General features: G+C 43.3%; 1 protein-coding gene across 2 annotated transcripts; it reads right to left on the minus strand.

Annotated features, from left to right (window-relative positions):
- Positions 1-4199: 4199 nt before the first annotated feature.
- LETM2 (leucine zipper and EF-hand containing transmembrane protein 2) lies at positions 4200-17382 on the minus strand. Of its 2 annotated transcripts, none has more exons than XM_054020129.1 (11): positions 17320-17382; positions 16377-16451; positions 14954-15413; positions 14178-14321; positions 11946-12083; positions 10884-11087; positions 9594-9713; positions 8445-8555; positions 7114-7200; positions 6186-6260; positions 4200-5701 (listed from the first exon to the last, which is right to left on the minus strand). In XM_054020129.1, the coding sequence occupies exons 2-11, from the start codon at positions 16421-16423 to the stop codon at positions 5651-5653; spliced, it is 1437 nt and encodes a 478-aa protein (XP_053876104.1). In that variant the 5' UTR covers positions 16424-16451; positions 17320-17382; the 3' UTR covers positions 4200-5650. The 2 variants fall into 2 exon arrangements, with proteins under 2 accessions (XP_053876104.1, XP_053876103.1); XM_054020128.1 differs by lacking the exon at positions 17320-17382 and adding an exon at positions 16581-17304.
- Between the last annotated feature and the right edge of the window lie 4185 nt (positions 17383-21567).

Below are 21567 nucleotides of genomic sequence, written 5' to 3' on the forward strand. Positions count from 1 at the left end.
TGCAGCGTAGGTAGGATCTGTCTCATTCCACAGAATCCCCATTCTCCCCCTTCCTAAAGATTTAATGGCACAGACAACACTGTGGTGAGTTTGTGAATAACTGCGACGACCTTAGCACTCTTAGAAAAAGTACTACCTAATATTTGTTAGTGCACTCTGAATTATTGTGAACTCTTCTTGTACAAACAAACTCACCAAAGACAACTTTGTAAGAGTCCAGAGTCACCATTGCTCACTTACTCACTGATGTGCAAAGGCTTTCTTCTTAGTGCGACGCAGTGAACTACTACAGCATGGGTTTTTCCACTCTTTCCCATTGCCACATCAATGTTCGCTTTAGACTCCCTGTGCTTCCGAAGGCTATTTCAACTTAAGTACAGGACATGGAAAGTGTTTGAATTTGCTGAGTATGGATTTAAGAGGGGTGTTTAAGCAGCCATGTGCTGCTCATGGGACTGTGGTTGTCATCATTAGTCTTGTCTGGTTTTAGTTTGTCACCCCAAGTTGTGAGCTGGCTCCTGAAGTGTCTGAGAATAAACTCATCCATGTCATAAGCGCCGACTGCTACTCGTGCTGGTGGGTGCTCGATCCCAGCCCCGCCCCCTGCTCCATCCCCATTCCAACCCCTTCCCCAAAGGCCTGGCCCCAACTCCACCCCCTCCCTGTCCCTAGTCTGACTCCTTCCCCAAATCCCCACCCTGGCCCCGCCTCTTCCCTGCCTCCTCCCCTGAGTGCACCAGGTTCCCGCTCCTCCCACCTCCCTCCTGGAGCTTGCTACGCCGCTAAACAGCTGTTTGGCTGCAGCAAGCGCTGGGAGGAAGGCAGAGGAGCAGGGACGCGGCCCACTCAGGGGCCGAGGCAGAGGAGGTGAGGTGGGGAGGGGAGCTTGGCTGCTGGTGGGTGCAGAGCACCCACTAATTTTTCCCCATGGGTGCTCCAGCCCCGAAGCACCCACGAAGTTAGCGCCTATGATCCGTGTGCTGATTTTTCAGGAACTGGATAGGCAGTGGTTTCAATGCAGGCTCTTTGAACGTTCCTGCGCCCACTAATGTCACTTGACTCATCTGGATAAAGTTTGTGTGGAAAGAAGCTTTACACCTCTTGGTCCTCTTGCACCACCACTGTGTAGAAGAGAATAAAGGTCCCTCCCTCCCCTAGGCTCAGATGCATGCACACACTCGCCCTCTGGTGGGTGGTACAGGAGTCCCAGTCCAGGAACCTGATTAGTCTGTAATCTTTCCCTTTCCCCTGCTCCCTCCCTCCAGTAGCAGCAGGGCTTACATCAGCCCATAGGAAGCTCTGTGGTAGTAATGAGAAGTCTTTCCTCCCTCTCAGCTTTCTGTGGGGAATCCTGGCTGGCTTTATTCCAAGAAGCTAGGTCCCACCCCAGCTCTGCTGGTCCCTGACCAGACTAGCCCTTAACATGGCAGCAGTCAGAGGATGCTACATACTGTATATGCGTAAGACCCATTAAAAAGATTTCTAAATGGACTCCTGCTTCAACTGCCCTGCCCTCCCCTTCAAAGTTCTGCAGATCTCCCTGCCTCATAACCCTTTATCCTCTGCCCAAAGTCCACTTTGCTGCTGGGAAATGAGCCTTGTTCTCACCACACCCTCCTCTTTCTCCTTAGCTGGAACTTCCACCTTTGCTCCACTCTGGGCAAATGTTTGTTTGGACAAATGCAAGCTGCCTGTGGATTACATAGCGCCCTTCTCGTTCTGCCCTGCAAAGAGCCAAGCTGATGCTTACCGGGTTTGGGTGGAGCTAGGGTGCAGCAGGGTGATGCACTAGGCATTAGAAATAAAGTAGAACCTCAGCATTACAAACACCTTGGAACTGGAGTTACATTTGTAACTCAGAACAAAATGTTGTGGTTCTTCTTTCAAAAGTTTACAACTGAACATAGATTTAATACAGCTTTGAAACTTTACTATGCAGAAGAAAAGTGCTGCCTTTAACTATCTTAAAGGCAACAAGCATCAAAATAGTTTCCTTACCTTGTCTTTTTTTTTAAGCTTCCCTTTTTTTAGTTGGTTTAACATAGTACTGTACAATTTTGGTTTTTTTGTCTCTGCTGCTGCCTGACTGCGTACTTCCGGTTCCAAATGAGGTGTGTGGTTGACCAGTCAGTTCATGACTCTGATGTTCCACAGTATGCAAACTATCTCTGCTCTTAGCATTAAGGTTACAGAGACAACTTAGTTTGCAAAATGGAAAAAATACCATTTGTATTCAAATTAAAAAGCCTCAGATAAACAAACTGATGGTACATACATGTTATAAGCCTGGTTACCACTTTAACTTTTGGGTACACAGCTATAAGTATGGATTAACAAACATGGATTAACTAGGTCTGGAAACATAAACTGAAAAGTCAAACACCAGCTTTCAAGTTCTTACACAAACAGTAAATTTTCTCTTGAAGAAAAGGGGGGCTTGGGGGGAGGGAGGGAGGTGAATAATTAGCCTCCAAGCACCCCTAAATTGTTCTATTTTCTACTCTCACAGAAGCCAACCATTTCCCATACATCCTTTTTTTAAATATGAAGTTTTCACTTATACCCAAACCATGAGTAGTGATGAAGAACTTAATAATGATCATTTTAAATATCGAATGTTAACTGTTGCTACTGATTATTTTAGCTATTAAGGGATTGTCAGTAAAGCATGATCACTATGCATTCTGAGCTCTGGCTTTATCAATGACCTTAATGCTTTGTACACTGAGTGACTAAGAAGCAGGAAACAGGTTTCCAGGTCTGGCTAATAAAGGAGTCCTCCCATTTATGTACTTACCCAGCAGCCCAAACTCTTGTTTTAGGGTTGAAGAGGGATGGTCTATTAAAGATTTAAAATAAAACAAAGACTTCTAAGAGGAGGACATTCCCATTTAATTAATTAGGAAATTAATTAGTACAGTGCTCAGTTTGGTTAGATTGCAGGGATAGTTTCCAGCCTGGAGACTGCAGAAACATTGATCATGATTGTTTTGTGCAACTCATGTATGGCCTAATTACTACATGGTCCCTTTCAGCATCACGCTGGAAGGCACATGTTCCTTGATAATAGTGATGTAAGCTATTGATCGTGGGCAAGGGGGGGTTTCAGGCAGCATAGCAGAGCTGGAAGAAATTATCAATAGTAATATAATTGCTCTGTGTATTGACTACCAGCAGATGGAGTTCAGCTCACTGAAATTATATTAGCATTAGCTACATTACTCATCTCACTGTGTTTACTATTGGGCTGCTGCTACTGTGTAATACCATTTGTGAGCAGATCTAAGATCTGTAACTTAGGTGACATTACCAAAGGTTTGCTTGAGTTTAGCCAATCTCCTCTCCCCACCCCCGATATATAGCGGTTATATCCTCCAACAACAGGGAGCAATCATGCAAGTCGATTATCCCCATGTTCTCTGATCTGTGAAAAGTAGCTTCTCCCAGAAAATTGCATTCCACCAAAACTACCATTATGCTATGTTCAGTGCCTAGAGTGCAGTGCTGTGCACAGGAGACTCAGCATTAACTTACTAGAGCAGGGTCTCCCCCCATGTCTTGGCAGATCATTCATCAGGAACAGGATCCATCAGATGCCATCATTCCAATGCCTGTCCCCACGACAGCACAACCCCTTCCCCCCTTGCCTTGCTGCTTATTTAGGGAACAAGCCATTGAGTGGCATGGAGTTGTTTACCTTATTAATTCATTGATTCCCCCCGCCCCCCCGTAACCATGGTTTTGTCAGGCTTGCTGGTTTGTTTGGAACAGAGCTTCTTCCTGTTGTACTACAAGTCTGAATTTGAGAAAGTTGGAAAGAGAACATTAGATCCAATTATCACATTCTGCCCCCACTACAGAAATCACCTGCCCTCTTTCACTGCTATGTACACTGACTTCAGGATGACCAACACCACAACTATTTTAGTGACTTGAGCCCACCTACTATGCCTTGGGAGTGATAAGGGGAAGAAAGGAGAAACAGCCAATTGTTTAGTTTTTGTGGAGGGAATTTTTTTGCAGATGTAGTGTGGGTATCTCCAGTTCAAATGATCGTTGCCAGTTCTCATTATCAAAGACACAAGCAATCCGCAAGGTGAACAAGCAAGCAGCTAAAGATTCCTCTGCCCTTGTCTAACAAAGTGCAATGACCACCATCAGCCAGATATCCTTACTAAAATAACCAAAGGAGAGGTTGATGCTGGAGCAGCAGGGCATTTATTGGAATTATACTGGTCTTCTGCTACCGCTAGCAAGACACCACAGCTGTTCATCTTCATACCACACTTGCATTAGCAAAGCAGAGATTTGTATCAGCCAGGTACATGGCGTTTACTAACCAAGAATACAGTACAATTGTAATATGCCCCCCGAGTTGGTTCTGCTTTACAAAAAAGACCCTGGCGTAATGAACTGTAACATGTGGATAATGCCTAACTGAGCTGATTGGTGCTTTAGCCAGGTGATGGTTCTAATGATTCAGGCTGACTCACACAAGGAGTCACATTCCACTCAGCATCCACGTCCTTTTAATTTTACAGTAATCAGAAATATCCAGGTTCAATATATCCATAAAATAAGCAAATTTCAAACATTTACAGGTACAGGAGGCCAAAATTAAATCATTAAAAAAACCCCCACTTTTCAATCTCTTCCTGTACAGTCTACCAGGAAGATAGTTACCACTGAAATATACAAAGAATTGTTTTTTAAAAAGTATTGCACCAGTACTCGTTATTGGGTAGTTTTAAGAATCAGATGATTAGATTTTAAAAGACAAGTCTAATCTCAGACTTGATTTTAAAACAACTAAACAATTTAATTTGAAAGTTCAGGTCATTGCCATTCTGCACATTCCCTAGCAAGATATTGCCATGTAAAAGGCATGTTTGCAAATTGGTGCGAGAATAGTGTTTGGGATCCTGGCAGACTCCATGCTGCTGCCGCCAACTGTGGGTAGAAAGTAGGTACAGCATGCAATGGAGGATGCCCTCTCCCCACTGAAGATACAAGAGGGAAGGCCTGCAGTCTCTTCCAGCACACTGTTTATTCTCCTCAGTGAAAACCTGACAGCAACTGATATTAGTTTAATTGTAACTGCAAGATGAGCCATTCTGATCACAAGATATTAGCTAACAAATGGAGATTACCATGATAATCAAGGGCTTGTGGTCTATACAAATTGCTTCAGCAGTCAAGCCAAGCCCTGCCTGCATGGCAAAGCTCCTGCACAGGGTTCCACAGTGTAGATGAGGGATATTTTGACTGAAGCACCAAACCCAGCCCATGTCTGCTCTCCAGCCCTTCATAAAAATAAAATGCTGCCTTACTAAAGAGCACAAATCTAAACTGTAGGACACATAGCCATCGGATAAGTTACAGCTTAGAGCATTTTAATAGACGTATTTACATATTTACAATATAACTTAATTTATAGAGGGGATTTTAAATGGGATGTGTCCTTTATATGGCCTCGCTGCTAATAAAACAATCTGGAATTGATTGAGCCCCCCGGGGACAGCTGAAAGCCTTGGTGTGGGAGGGAGCCTGCCAACAGACTGCTCACCCAGTCGTTGGGTGAGACGAGGTACAGAGGAATGGAGTCTTCCTCTGTCGGTGCCCTTGATCCATGGTCCTTGCTGGCGCAGGGCTAGACTCCATTGGCACTGGCCTTGCTGCTCTGAGATGCCTGCATTTTGGTCTGGGGTAAGAGAAAATTATAGGCTTAAAAAAACAAAACAAAAACCAATAGCAGTCCAAATGTGTTCATTAACATTCAATAAAGACTAAGATTTTCAAAGCAGTTTAAGGTGTTGAGCTACATCTTCCATTAAATGAACCCACATCCATTAGTAATTATTGATGTGGGAAAAAAGAGTGGTTTTGGCAGACTGCTTGTGTTTACCTATTAAAACACCATGTGTTTGAAACAAGACCAGCAGATTTCTCCAGTTAGGCTAAAGAACATTATTTTTCCTTTAATGAAAAAACTCAGACCAAAATTAACAAACTTGGGTGCCTAAAGTTAGGTTCCTAATCCCATATTCAGACAGCTAGATAGAAGTCAAGGGTGCATGGATTGCCCATTGTAGAAAGAATGAGCAAGGAAGAGGGCAAGCTCAGTCTAGAACTTCCTTAGTTAAACAAACCCACAAAACCTGGCCTAGGTCTGCCTCAGAGCTCACCTCTCCTGGAGGAGGCTTGACAGATACTCCAGGGATTGGTAACATCTCCGATGGCTGTGATATAAATTCTTCTCCCTTCAAGAGAAAAATATAAAAGATGTTTTAACAATCACAGAATCATATCAGAGCATGGAAAAGGTTTACTTGGGCCCCAGATAGGCCACTTCCCTGCGATGCACTTTTTAATGTTAGATGCTGGGGATTCCATTTCTTCATTTGGGAGACTATTCCACAGCCAGTATCTATTAGGAAATCTTTCTAGTTTTTAAACTTAAGCTTTTCCTTTCTGAACTTCAGTTATTACTGCTATTTGAGCCTTTGTATCACACTAAGCCACTCATTGCAACTTTGGTGATCAGACCTCCCTGAACTGGCTTGCCTGGCTGCATGCAGAGTTTCACATGCTAATCTGCCCCCAACTCTTCCAATTCTTGTGGTTAACACCCTCAGGAAACATCTCCTGGGGAGGAGCTTATAATGTGATTCAGAATTTAACCATCCTCTCACAGGTGAAATGTGAGCAGAAATAGCAGCATGTGACTGTCTAGTTTACAGAAAAAGAGTTTGAATAACTAAGGATCTCACAAGTGCTCTCCTGCCGGAAGTTGGTGGTGATTTTGTTTTGAACAGTCAGTGTTTCCAGCACTTGTGCAAGAAGTGATGCTATTGCAGCTTCCTCTGCCTTTTCAACATCCTCTCCTTCCTTGGCAAAAGAAGCACTGATGTTGCAACAGTGTGACAGACAGAAAAACTTGCCTATCCCAAGAGTTTCTATTCCAGTGCACTATTCAGAGATACTAGGTAAGGATGCCAGACTAAAAGGCCACCTGCTTCCATACTTTGCTAAGGTATGTTCACACTCATACTTTCCAAACCTGCAGCATTTCATATAAATCTGATGACTCTTTACAAATGAGTCTTTTCTAACCTTTCTTCCTTGCACAATGGGTGCAGAATCCACTAAGGTTTCTTTAAGTTCAAGAACTGGTGTTTCTGCAGCGTCACTAACCCGAACCTAAGGAAAAAAATAAACAGGTCAAAATTGCTGTTCATATTTTATGAAACTATGAGGAGACTCCAGGCAAGTAAGTACCTGGGCAAAAAATTAGTTATTTAGCATCATGTGTCTTCCATTGTTCAGGTTCAATCTCAATCCAAGTCTGCTTTTCAAGAACAATTAGAACATTATTAAGAAAAATGCAAGCGAAAAAAAACTCACCTACGCATTTGACACATCTGTCTGGGTAGAAATCTGTCCAATTTGCATAATGGATATATGCCTCACACAATTATTTATACTGCAGGAGCACCTAAAGCATGCCAGGAACTGTACTGATATAGGAAGATTAAGTCCCTGGATAGATTTTCAGTGATACTAAGTACTCCTCAACTCCACTTGAAGTCAACTGAAGCAGAGAGTGCTCAGCACCTTTGCAAATCAGGACCCTAGTCAGTTATTTAGACACTTCAAATACACCATGCAGGTATTTTCACCTCAAAGATCAAAACATGTTTGGCAGCTTGCAAGTTATATTAAACCCCAAATCAAGTCTATGAATGTAACATGCCATTGGAGGAAGTACTGGACTACTAAAAACGGCTAGACTGCTGCTGTGCTGAGACCACTGCCTATCAGGCTGACCAATATTGTCTCATTGTTTCCCTATGCCCCGCCCATCAGCCTGTCTGCATTCATCCGTTGTCTCCTCTTTTATACTTACCTTGTCATCTCTTTGCGGCAGGACTCTTATTTTTGTTCTGGGTTTATAGAGCACCTAGCAGAATGGGGTCTGGGTCCATTCCTGGGGCTTGTAAGTGCTATTCATACATGCATTTTCTAAAGTGACGGTGCAATTACTATTGTTTCTAGTATCTAAGCTGCTCCCCCAAGTCTTTCATTTGGGAGGGGAGCCCTAAAAACATTAGATGTTTTACCACAATCAGAGTTTGTTCATCTGTTAGTAAACTAGTCAGCATGCTGGAAGCTAAGACCGCCATAAAAATTCAGATACATTGTCTCTACAAAAGGCAGCTGGGAAACGTCCCATTTGGCTTGAGGACACCAAGCTGGCACCAACTAGTCATCATGGTAAGCCCGCTGGTTTAGATGGGTGTCTAGTAGACTGTATGGCAAGACATGCGCTATGTGTGACTGAGGCGTGGTGAGTAACTGAATCCTTCATTTGTGATCCTCATGAGAGATCTTGTTTTGTTCAATGGGACCATGTCCTCAGGCTAACTGCTATTCAGCCCACTCACCTCATTCTGCGACAACTGAATCGGTTTCGGCTTCACGTCTATCAAGTACAAGGCGCGAGAAAGCAGCAGCAGAGAAGGAGGAACATTCTCCTTTAGATGTAGATCTAGCCACTGTAGAATATGGGGGAGAGGAGGGAAAAGAGGGTTATTTAGAATTGGTTCAGAAATCAACTGTTTAAACACCAATTCACAGAGGAGAATTCTCTAGCATTGTAGAGCACCTTTCATCCTGAAGGACTCTAGAGCATATGACAGATTAAGCTAATAGAGGTTCAAGTCACCTACCTCTAGAGGTGAAAGGCAACAGCTATTTACGAGCTCACAGTAGCAATAAACAGTTTCAAAGGGCAGTGAAGACTCCTGCATCCAGCTGAAGCTGGAGAGAAAGTCTATGTAAGTAACTAGTCTACCTTTCTAGAAGTTGACTGCAAGACTGGTGTTAACATCCCTACTTTTGAAAGACTGCCATAGGAAAATTAAGTGTTCAAGCTTCTACATTATGTTTTATCCAAAACACAGCACCTGCAGCAACGGTGGCCCTGACCCCAAGCAGAATAAGGCCCCAATACGGAGTCCCAGGGATAGGAGGAGGGGAGTGCCACATGTGAATAGCTGCCACCAATACTGGCAATTTTAAAATCAAGATCAGATATTTTTCTAAGAGATCTGCTCTAGGAATTATTTTGGGGACAGTCTCTGGTCTGTGTTTTGTAGGAGGTCAGATCACAAATGGTCCCTGCTCACCTTGAAATCTGTGAATCCCTATACAGACAAGTTACAATGTCTCATTATCTGCCCCATTCCAGCACTGCCCTCTTTTAAATAGACAAGGCCTTTGCTGCTCAGGTGGTTTAAGTAATCCCCTGGGTTCCTGTGTCCTGTTCCTGACAGGTATTTGCACTTGGCGCTTATCAGCCACCATCTTTTTCAACTGGGCCTTAGCCATAAGTGTTATGTTTTGTGTTTTACAGTTCAGTTATGCAAATGAGGATCAATAACAAAGCAGTGGCATGAATCTTCAGGGCAAGGCCAACCATCTGTCAAAACCAGTTTATTTGAAGACTGAACATCTGACATGGTCCCCTTAAGTAAAATATAAACTCTGGCTGCAATGTTCCAATTTTTAGAAGCAGGCAAGGCCCTACTTGCCTGATTGAGTTGTTCTTTCAGCTGTTCCTCTGTGAGACCCAGTGATCGCATTCCTCTGGCCCTGCATGCACTCTGCAGTTCGGATACACTTAGCCCATTAACACCTTCCTTAGCAATCATCTGAAAGGAAAAGGAACATTCACATCCAGGCCTCCAGAAGCCCAAACCCTAGTTTATTAATTATTTAATTATATGGAATTATGCCTCTCTCTTAGAACTGGAAGGGACCCCGAAAGGTCATCAAGTCCGGCCCCCTGCCTTCGCTAGCAGGACCAAGTACTGATTTTGCCCCAGATCCCTCTAAGTGGCCCCCTCAAGGATTGAACTCACAACCCTGGGTTTAGCAGGCCAATGCTCAAACCACTGAGCCATCAAAGAGATGCCTGCTTGCATTGGAGGGGAGTAGAGAATAAACAAAGGAAAACCTACTGATTCCAAAACTGGGATTCAGCAGACATCCCGTGTCTGACTGCCTAGCTGCATGCCGAACACAGCTAAAGGCGAGGGATAACCTTGGGCGTGATCCTCCAAACACTTACACATAAGTAACTGCACTCTTGTGTGTGGCCCTACTGAACTGTAATGCAACCACTCCCAGGGTAAAGTAACTCACATGCATAAGGATTTTCAGGATTGGGCCTTTATTTGTAAAAATGGACCTATAGTTACATATGCTTAAGTCAAAGGGAGCCAGGAGTCACTTAGAAATTATGCTGTGACATAACTAATTAACAAAAAGCCTCCAGATCCTTCATTCGAGTCTCATGGTAGTGCAGATTTCTTCATTTCTCATGCTCCCAAGCTCGGACAGCAACAGGAATGAGTTTGGCATCAGTGCACTCTGAATTCAGATTGCTAGTTACGTAATAGAAACTTTGGGCCATTTCTATAGAACTAAGTATGATAAAATTGAAGTAGTATAAGAGATGGGGCTCTGCAATCATTCATTGCTACAGGCTACTGAGATCCTAGGAGACCACCTTCTTAATTCTTAACAGCAAGAGAGTCTCCTCTGAGATGTACTCATTGGTAGAGCTGATAGAAGGCACTGGAGGGCTGAACTGCCAACACTCTACTTCCTTAGAGTCTCTCATGGGATAATCCTCCTCTTACAAATAGTAAGATCACCCCTCTCCCTGTTCGTGTGGGCACCAGCATACCTAGAATATCAGATAGGCAAACTGCAGCTCAGAGAGAGGAAGTGACTTGCAGAATCAGAACTAGAACCCAGGTCTCCTGTATTAACCATCAGATCACATTGCATCTGTGCTATTTGTTTTAGTCTCTTACTTCATCATCTGCTTTTATAGACCTGAGCTGCATCAAAAGCTGGAAGCGGAGTAGGTTATTGGTGCCAATGGGCTGTAGTTCGAGCAGTTTGCAGAGGGCTACCAGCTGTGGCCGTTCTAAGTGTTCAAGAGTCAGCTCATCCTCGAAGAGCTTGGAGAAGCTCACGATCTCCTGGGTGCTGGGCTGGTGGCCAGCATGACGAACCTGTGCAACAAAGCCAAGGCATCAGATAGGAATGTACCTCAAAAGCCACTGGCAGAGCCAGAAACATCCTGAATCCAGTCCTCACTCTAACACTCCCCCCCCCCCCCCCCCCCAAATCATTTCACTTTAGCGCTTTTTGCTGATGGCCACTAAACTGCTATTGTTCAAACCTAGGGTCTGAAATTAGAAGACTATTTCTAATGTGCTCTGAGAATGGCCACTTGAAGAACTTCACTATGTAAAGAGTTTTTCTGCTGGTTAAAATTAGAATTAAGATAAAACAGTAACTTATCTGGACACAGGTTCACAAGGCTTCCCCAAGGCAGTGGCCACGAAAGGGCAATCAGCTTACCAATATCCCTCAGCATTTATACATGCCTGGTAGCAAGGCTCTGCCAGCTTTCAAGTTTCAACAGTGAGCACAACAGCTGCATCTTTCTTACAGATAGATGGACAGGAACAACTTTCTTTCTCCATTTACCATTTGTTTTAAAACAAACAGACCATCGCCACCCACTGAAACTTGCAATCAAGGAATTGCAGCTTCTCTAATCCTGGGCTTGTCAGATAAGTTTGCCAGTGCAGTTACAGTTCACAGAATGGTTTAACAGCAATATTGTGATTGTTTCTGTACAGGTTACAAAACATTTCACACATACAGGAAGGTGGGTGAGAATATAATCGGTTAATCTAGTTTGCAAGCTTGTTTTGCAGATTTTTGTGTCATACAAATCCCATACTTCCTTATCTCCCGGCACAAGACCATTCAAAGTTGTATCTACACACTGTGCCACCCTGCTACACAGGACTGCAGATACCTTTCCTAGCCCCTCCAGCTTATTTTACTATTTGCTGTACCTGTTGCACATAGGAAGAGAACTGCTTGGTAGCCTCTCCCGTATTTGCTTTATTCCTTTTGGCCATCTCGGTAATAGTCTCCTGCAGGAATTTTGCAAGCTCTAACGTGGCGCTTAGTTTCTTTTTCTGTTTTTCTTCCTTAATTTAGGAAACAAAAAGTAGTTAGAGGCTCAGATTGAACTCCAGGAAAGAGAAGGTTGGGATAAATTTCCTTCCTTTTGTTACTGCAGGCCTTTGGTTAATTACCCTGCACCTCTCAAAACCTAACTTACTTTTCATCATTGCCACTGACTACTCTTGGCACTTTGGCTTGGATAACTAAAGTACATGCATCAGTTTCAATCCCGCTTACTAGACAGATGCTGTAAATACAAGTATTTTTACTGAATATTCTTCATAGACATATAAGTTCTGTTATATTGTGCGTGAAAACAAGAGTAAGCCTAGATTTTGAGCTAGGATGACCTGATGATAAACCTCCAAGAATCCTATGGTTAATATTAATAAGCTCAGTTATAACAAAGATTGTGTCATTGTTACTGTAACTTTCTTTTGCATCCAAACAGTGCTTTTAATCCACATGGTTTGAGGTTAGAAGAGTGTATTTACTAGGCCATTAAAGTATCGCTAATATTGGCTTGATCATAATTGTAGAAAGCACACCGCACTGGACCACACGGACAGGGGACAATTCGCACATAAACCAGTAGTGTTGAAATTTCAGCAAAACCTGGTAACGTGAACCCCATTCTGCCAGTCACTCTGCCTCACTAATTGCTAGGAAAATGATTTTGATACAGAGAAATCAAACATGGATCAGTGAAGAGAGAAAAAACCCCAAAAAGGTGATATATATAGGTTTGCATCCCTCTTTTAAAGTCTGCTTTGTTCTGGTTGGAGCCACTGAGTATAAAGAGTGAACAAGGTCACTCTGCATGCCATGTACTGACTGATCAATAGGAGAGCAATCGTCAGACTCTGCTGTAGCTCTGCACGTGTGAATCCACTTTGAGTAAGAGCGTTTGACCCAGTTGCACAGAGAGGCAAGGCTGAACTGATTTACATTTGTGGGTGCTAATCAACAGTTGCCCATGTGGTAACAAAGACGTTTTGATTAGTTAGTATCAGACACTACAGCAAGAAATGTGACCCAGATTTCAGATATTATCAGCTGCAAAAGAAGTGAGCTAGTAGTGGGCAGAGAATACCCCAGTTGTATGATATTGACGAGGGCTGGGAAGTTGATAGGGCTAATGTGCCATGCAGAACTAGCCTTTATGGTTTCAAGTGGTTTTGGTTGAAGAGTAAAGGACAAATTTCTGCCTTTGGAAGTATGGGAAATCCCCATGAAAGTCAATGGAAACTGTCCACACATGTGACACTAGCATTTTGGCCCAAGTTAAGGCTCTATCAACATTTTGGTTAAGTGAAAACCTAACAGTATTTAACTCCTGCCTTCACACTCAGCATGTTTGATCTACTGGCTCTACCTTTGAGTGATAAGGGGCACCTGATTAAAATGATCCTATGCAGACCCTTCATTTTCTGTGGCTATCTAACCAAACATAGTTAAGGGTTCTATTTCAGGGCTGATCATTTAGTCTGAAACATTACTCTGAACTGGAAGGGGGGGGTGGGGACCCTCCAAACTATTAAGGATGGAAGAAAGAGAAATTGGGAGAAGGGAGAGGAGACAGGAAAGAGAGATAAAGACACCCCATTCTGGGCACAATACTTGTTAAACCCTTCAGTTCTCTTGTACTACTCCTGTCTTCAATCAGTTATCAAGTAACCTTGCTGCAGACCCCTTCCATCTATCCACTTACCTGACCCTAATCATTATAACATCTGAGTGCCTCACAATCATTCATGGATTTTATCCTCACAGTATGATCCCCTTTTAAAAAAAAAAGAAAAAGAAAAAACAGAGACAGGGTAGATTAAGTGACTTGGACAAGGTAATAGAAGAAGTCTGAGCAAGGAACTGAACCCAGGTCTCCTGAGTGCTCTAGCCACTAATTAGAACAATCTTCCTACACCTGCTTAGCCTCACTACTCCATGATGAGTACTGAAGAACAATTCATCGTGGCATGCTGTTTAGTCAGCTTCTAGCAGTATGGCTCAGGCTAGTTGATATCCCAAAATACTTCTAGAGTTACCATCCACAATCCTAGTTAATGGAATCTGAATTATTGAAGCAGTCTGCATTCTCGACAGCCCGGTACACAAACCTTTTTTGATTCCGTCTCAAAAGTTGAGGGCAACATTTCAGGAAAGAGTTTCAGAAATACAGGTAACAGGAACTCCATGAAGGGCACAATGATGAACACCAAGAAGGGAACCAACCGGAAGAGATCAGCACACGTCCTCAGTAGCTGCAGAAAGGCATAGAAGGAGTTATTTTTCATTTGACAGGCACAAAAGAAAACCTATTGGGCCCAATTAATGAAGGCTTTCTACAGGCGATCTTAGTGCAAGTATTACCATTCATTTAGATAACCCAGGTGATTATCAGCATGGTATCTAAATTTAGGACTTATCACATGGCCTCTGTATCAAAGGCATTAATAGTGCTTTTAAGACTGCATTTGTGTACTTTGAACAACTACTGTGGCCACTTTTAAAGTACCACAGCACCCCCTTGTCCAAAGTCTTGCAGAAATTGATGGGCCACAGAGATTGAATGTGCCTCTCATTTCAGAGAAGTCCACCCCAGGATGGGGATGAGGGTCCTTGGCAGAACCCAGGGGGCCTGTGTTGCCACTGCTTGTGTTATTCTAGCTATGGAAAATGCACAGAGGATTTCAGTCTCCTGGGCTGTTGAGCTATTACCCTTTTACAAGCATTACATTCACATGAAAGGTTTAAACAGGTGTCCATATTTGCCCTCTATTCAAAGAAAGTTTGGAAACCGAACCGACCAGTTTCTTTGGTTACCTTAAGATTTTCAACACATCAGCTTAGCAAATTAGCGCCAATGTGTCTGTGCAAGGTAATTCATACTCACCCTTCGCCTCTCTCTTCTAGTGAGAACCTGACCATGTAGCAGCCTCCATACCATCCTGGCAGCGACCTTTGTGTCAATCCAAAGCAAGTGGAATCCATTGTAATAATGTTTCAGTTCATCTACAATTCTTTGGCGTAAAGACTTTTTCCCCACACCACTCTCTGTGCTTTGGTCTGACAGAGTTTTAGTATGCTCAGTGTCCTGGTTTATTGTTCTTTGGTGCAGCTCAGATTTATCTTGGAGTTCTTGATGCCAGTAAGCAGAGGTGTGCAGTGTTCGCACTGCTGTAGTTCGTAGGTGAGATAGTCCAGGGGCCAGCTGTGTGCAGTACAGTAACTGCTGGTTTTCAGAGTCTTTCACGTAAATTCGGTTTAAATGAGAATCCACTAGTTGGACAAATGCAACTGATGAGGAATATGGAGAACAGCTGGAGTGCACAAAATGATGAGGGCCTCTGAAACTGAAGAGAAGCTTGTTGTTTTTGAAGAAAAGCTAGTTACTTTAAGCATGTAATTCTCTGCTGTAGTTAATTACCAAAGTTAACCATTTCATTTGAATTTATGTTCTTAACTTCAAATTCATCACACAGAATCTTCTTAAAGACTTGCTCAGTTTGTGGGAGCAGATTTTAGCTGGGGGATGAAACACTTAAAGTTTTTGCATTATTTTAGCTGATGAGCTGTCCTCTCGAAGGAGCAACTCAGTATTTCGGACCATTTCTTATAAGCCACCATTCTACTAATGGTTATGACAGAAGAATTTTACCCAATCACAAAAACAAGACAAAACCCTTATCCCCATCACACCACCACAGCCAGGCTACTTCCTGGAATGGTCCTCATACTCTCTTATTTTATCTATAGCCCCAGTGGGATGCCCCTGGTATCACAAAGAGGCACAGCATGTTAAAAACACCAGGGAAGGAGGTTTTACATTATGATTTTTAATCTTATCTTGTATAACAAGAATAAGACTTTTCACATTAGTATGTACTATGACAACTACCAGAGCCTTTCTAATCAAATCCCTCCATTTCATTCTGACATTTAACCAACCACAAAAATCAATTCCGTACTTGGAATATAAAGAGACTGAACTCTCTCTCAAACTAAGATTAAACATTTGGTTTCACCTCATATAGCCTCATTTACAACAGCAAGCCTGTTTTGAACTAAAAGTTAATTGCTGCATACGCTTCTTACCATGCCTATAAAACAAAGCATCAGTCACCTGAAGAAATTACCTATCACTATGGCAACAGTTTTATCAGGCCCTTATTAGACAAGGGCTTTATTGGGATGTTTTACACAGAAGTGGCTACCATTTGAATATACTTCAGAGAACTAAAGATGCAAAAGTACTAGAACAAAACAAGAATCTTAACCAGTAAAATAAAATTTAAAAATAAGCCTTTGTTTCTTACCTTGACCTGGCTATTGCGAGGACTATGTTACAGCTGTAGAAAGCCATGTTGCCTTGGAATTATCTGTTGTATGTTCTGATACAAAAGAGCAGATGAAGAACAATATTTACATGGAAAGAGTTTGAGTGAATCTAAAGTTAAACTATTAGAGCAGTGCTAAGACTGATGACAATTGCCTTCTATTCATGGTAGATATACCCATACCTTCCCACTACTCCAAAGATGTGGGAAAAGAGATCAGTGCTTTCTGTAATCTTCAGCTGCCCCTGGACAAGACAGAGCAGATCAGACTTTTCACTGAATTAAACAGACTACTTCCATTCTGTGCTGTCACCATAGCAAGGTGCAGTGTGAAAGTGTAATCTGACAGCACCTCACTAACATGCATACTGCTGGACAGCTCACTGACTGCTTTCCCAGAAGTACAGGAAAGGTGAGGGAGCTTCCCCTGGCAAAGGCATAGCGGAGCAGGCATTCAGCACAGCAAACATCAAAACCCTTTAGCTCTACATTTTGTACCTTTCCCGGGAGGATCCCAAAGCACAAGTATGATTCCCACCTTATACACTAAGAAGTGACTGGTCTAAACGGCCTCATTGACAGAACTAGGGAAAAGAACCCAGGAGTCCTGTTTCTGCTTCCCATCCCTTTGCTCTATTCCCCCCCGGCTCGGCTCCCCCACGGCTGGGAGCTGAACCCAGGAGTCCGGCCCCTCCTGTGTTGTAGCCCCCCTCCCCGCGGACTGGCCCCCCTGGCAGGCGCAGCGAGGGGCCCCGGCCTGCGGGACCCCAGTGCCGGGAGGGTGCCCCTGAGGAGGGGGAGGGGGCCCAGCCCTATGACGGGCTCGGAGGTGACCGCAGGGAGCTAGGGCCGAAGGGCTGGCGGGAGGACGGTCTAGGGGAGCCGTGGGCCGAGGCCCCCCGTGGCTACCAGGACCACTCACCTCCTTCTCAGGGCTCCGCCCCCCCTTCCAGCTCCCTCAGTCCGCCCAGGCCCTTCCCATCGCCCCCCGCGGCCGGAAGCAGACGGACGCTCTACTCCCTCGCTCGATGGTTCCGTTCCCCAGCCGGCCTCCGCCCCTTCGGAGGTAGCCAACGCTAGCGCAGGAGTCAGGAGGGGGCCGGTCGTGAGCCAACCAATGGGCGCGTACAGCTCGGAGTGGGGGCGGGGCCTGACCGGATGTGCCCTCCCCTTCCTCCGACCTATCCCCCCCCTTCCCTCCATTGACCCTGGGCCTGCTGCTTGTGGGCTCCAGGCTCTGCCTTTTCCTTGGGGATGCTGTGTGATGTCAGGATGACGCCACTGCTTGTTACCGTGGAGACAGGTGTGACATCACTCACAGGGCTATGACAGAGGCTAGGTTTTGGTTACACTTCTTCAAGCTGCAGGGGCCCTAGGGCCCCCCAGATCTCTGGCTCTGACAGGTGCTGGAGCCCATTGCACTGTGCTCCTTCCCTGCTCTCTGCCCCTGACTGCTGGGGAGAGGCCTCGGCTGCCACAGCCCCACTGGACTGCAGAGAATTCATTCCCAGGGGTGTGGCTGGTGAGTCTCGCCCATGTACTCATGGTCCAAGTGATCGCCCTCTTGGGGGTCGGGAAGGGATTTTCCCCTGGGTCAGATTGGCAGAGACAATGGGGTTTTTTCCTCTGCAGCATGGGGCCCATCTCACACGGTGGTTTGAACTAGAGTAAAAGGTGGATTCTCTGTAACTTGAAGTCTTTAAATCAAGATTCAAGGACTTCAGTATCTCAGCCAGAGGTTAGGGGTCTAATACAGGAGTGGGTGGGTGACATCCTGTGGCCTTCAATGTGCAGAGGTCAGACTTAGATGATCACAATGGTCCCTTCTGGCCTCAAAATCTATGAGTCTATGCCTGTCTTGAACCCTGCTGGACCACCTACTCACTGCTGCTCCTCTCCTTGTTGTCTGCTCTACAGGGCCCTCTGCTATACCAGTCTGTTTCCCCTTACCCTCTCCCCCTACCCGCCCCCATTCCATTCTCTGACCCTCTGCATGCCCCTATGCCACAAAATGAGCACAAAAGTCCCCAGTTTTCTTATGATCTAGAAACACAAACTACCTCACCCCCAAATCCTACACATTTGCAAAAGCCCTCAAGAAATGTGCCTAGGCACACTCTCCCACCTCTCAAGATTAGTATGAGCAAGTTCCCATTTATATGTGCTCATGAAAACTCCACAGGCTGCATGTAATAGTCATGGTTAGAGTAGCCTAGGAAGTTTCCATCAAAACAAAATTTCTGTGAAAAACAGGAAAAAAATGTTGAACTTTTGTTTTCTGCTCAACTTTGTTATTTATTATTACTGTTATTATTTTTGACCATTATGTTTTCAAGGTGCCTTACTTTTTAAGAGGAAGCTCCTGAATGAATGAGTTAATGTTTGTATCTCCCTCTGTTGAACAAGCATTAAAACAGAGGAACTTCTGTGTGTGCATCTCTTTACCTATTGTTATGTTGACTTATTTATATAGTGGCAAGTGTGTGAGAGATGAGCTTTACAGACATGTATGAAGACAAAGTCCTGGGAGGAAGTGATTTTTCTGTACTATGCTGGCTGTTGCTGGATCCTACAAAGTCTTGGCTTAAAGTTTTCAAAATTATTGCTTTAAAGGTGAGAAAAAGCATGTCAAGCAAATTAATGCTGACATTTAAAATGTTTAATTCAGCTAAATGTTAAATTCAGTACAAAATGTTTTTCATTTCTATGACCTGGTCCATGTGCAGGATTTTCAGAGGTGAAAAGGTAATGGGGACCAACGATTTATTTTTTAGTGTTTAACAAAACACCAAAAGCATCATACAGTTTTCTTTAATTTTATATAGCAATGTGTTGCCTATATTTGAAGGATCTATGTTTAAATTATTGCACTTGATATCTACATATAGCACATTATAAATTATATGAAGAGAGGGTGTGAGAAGAAAAAATATACATTAAAAATAGACGTTCTTTTAGGTTTTATCCCCCAAAATAAGTTTGTGTGGTGTCAGGAATCAAAGGAATCTCAAGATAAATTTTAAGGGCTCCCCAAATTCTATAAATCAAGGAGGTATTTGGAGAGAATCTCCTCCTTAGCAGATGACAGAATTAGGAAGGTTACTCTTAATCTATTCTGCATTTATAAGGATGATGTAGTAAATATTAGAACATAATCTGAAATGCAAACTGCTATTAATCCACTAAACAAATTTACCAGCTAGTGTCCAAACAAATGGTTTAAAAAATAGAGGTAAGAAGAAAGTACCTTAGTTTAGCCACTAGAGGTCTCTTTATGCCTGTGTTTATTCTCTCAACTGGTAAAGACATGCCTGCGAAGGCCAGTTCTCCAGACATCTTAGATTAAAAAATATCAATTCATGTTTTACTCCTCTCCCCACCAAAATTCTTGAAGCATTATGTTGGTATAGGCCTTTTAATACTAAAGCTTTACATTAAAACCTTCTGTAGTAGAACAAATCTTGATGGAATAAAGAAGGAAGTGACTAAGCATTCTTCCTGTCTCACATAGAGGAAGGTGTTTTTGCTGGAAGAGATATTCTGCTGAATTAATGTACAATAATTATTGTACAAAGTACAGCAACAATATGATACTGAGACTGACTGAGCAGCCAAACATAAATAATCCTGCACTCTGAAGTGATCAAATAGGCGTCCCTTGTTCGCTACACCATCAGAATAGTGGATTTTAATCTGCTATACTAGCTCTGAAGGTTCAGAGAAGTGAAAACACCCATCATGCCTTTCATTGCACAGGGTTTTCAGTATGGAGTTGTGGGTGGATATGTGCATGAATTCCTTCATGATTTCACTACTCCTATCTAAGGACAAAGTCTGTCCTCAGACATGCATGTGTAGCTGAAATCAGTGGAAACTGGTCCTAAAAATCTGAGAGCCTGAACCAAAGCCCATTTAAATCAATGTGAATTTTCCATTTACTTAATGGGACTTCAGATCAGGCCCTGAGAGCAGAAATTTGCTCTGCTTTGTATGTTAAGATGCAGATATTGTTAGTTACAATTATCAGGTCATTTAAAAAATCTAAATACAGCCTTTGGATTGCAGGAGCACTTCTGTCCCAACAAACCCAGCAATATGGCTTTGCTTGCTTGGTCACCCAGCCGGTGGGCTGTAATTTTTAGGTCCTTGCAGTTCTTCAGGGATTGACTGGAAAGGAAAGCCCCTTTCAGTCCAGTATATGGAGCCACCAAAAGAATAGAAAAGAATCAGCAATGCTAAGTAAGACTCTTACATTTGGATTGGTTGTGCCCATTTAAGGACTGACTAGTCCACAAATGTTCTGAGTTTCCAAGCTGTTGTTCAGAGTCCCCATAGCACTGAAAGATTCACAGCCTTGGCTGTGTCACTCCTTCCTGTAAGAACTAAAAGGTAACAAGAATCCTATGTGGGACAGGGACTGTTATTTGCTATAAATTTGTCCAGTGACTAGCACAGTGGCACATCAAGCTTTATGCCTCTAGGCAATACTGTACAAATATTAAATAATCCTTACAATCCACTATACTTCTATGAAGAATAAAGATGTGATGCTACAGCACCTTCATCAGTGGAGTTCAAGTATGTTACAACATTAAGTCTCACAGTTCCCCTGTGAGTTAGGCCTATATTATCTGCATTTTATAGAGAGGCAAAGTGATTTGCTCAAGAACCAATAGAAAGTCACTGGCAGAGAGAGTTACAGAAACTGGGAATCCTATCTGCTAGTCACCTGTTCTAACCACTAGACAATACTGCCTCACAACACAAACTACTCAGTAGACAATCTTGCCTATGGAGAAAAACAGGTACATTTCTGTAAGTGTGCTTACCTGGTCTGGATTTCAGTCCCTTGCTCTGTAAGCATTTTCCTGAACAACAAGTGGTGTTAAAGGCCTTTGCTGGATTAATGCAAGCATATCAACAACAATAAGAAAACACTGTATTAGGAGATAGAGGAAAACAAGATTTCCTGTAAGTGTGCTGGTTAGTTGCCTAAAAAGCACTTAGTACTAAATTAAAAAAAAAAAAAAAAAGAGTAAATTCTCATCCTTTTCACTGACTAATTCAGCTGTGAGTCCATCAACCTAGTGCTGCAGAATTTACAGAAGGGAAGGGGAGGAAGGAAGTCTTTTCTAGGTCAACTCCATTTTTGATGGCTGATTGTATTAGG

This window comes from Malaclemys terrapin, chromosome 2 (assembly GCF_027887155.1).
Source record: "Malaclemys terrapin pileata isolate rMalTer1 chromosome 2, rMalTer1.hap1, whole genome shotgun sequence".
Lineage (NCBI taxonomy): Eukaryota > Metazoa > Chordata > Testudines > Emydidae > Malaclemys > Malaclemys terrapin.

Coding starts and splice junctions, on each gene's coding strand:
- LETM2 (XM_054020129.1), bottom strand. CDS start 16,423: ATGGCTTTCTACAGCTGTAACATAGTCCTCGCAATAGCCAGGTCAAG. Junction 12,084..14,177: donor TTGAGACGGAATCAAAAAAG/GTTTGTGTACCG, acceptor TCCTAAATTAAG/GAAGAAAAACAGAAAAAGAA. Junction 11,088..11,945: donor TCTCTTCCTATGTGCAACAG/GTACAGCAAATA, acceptor TTTGTTGCACAG/GTTCGTCATGCTGGCCACCA.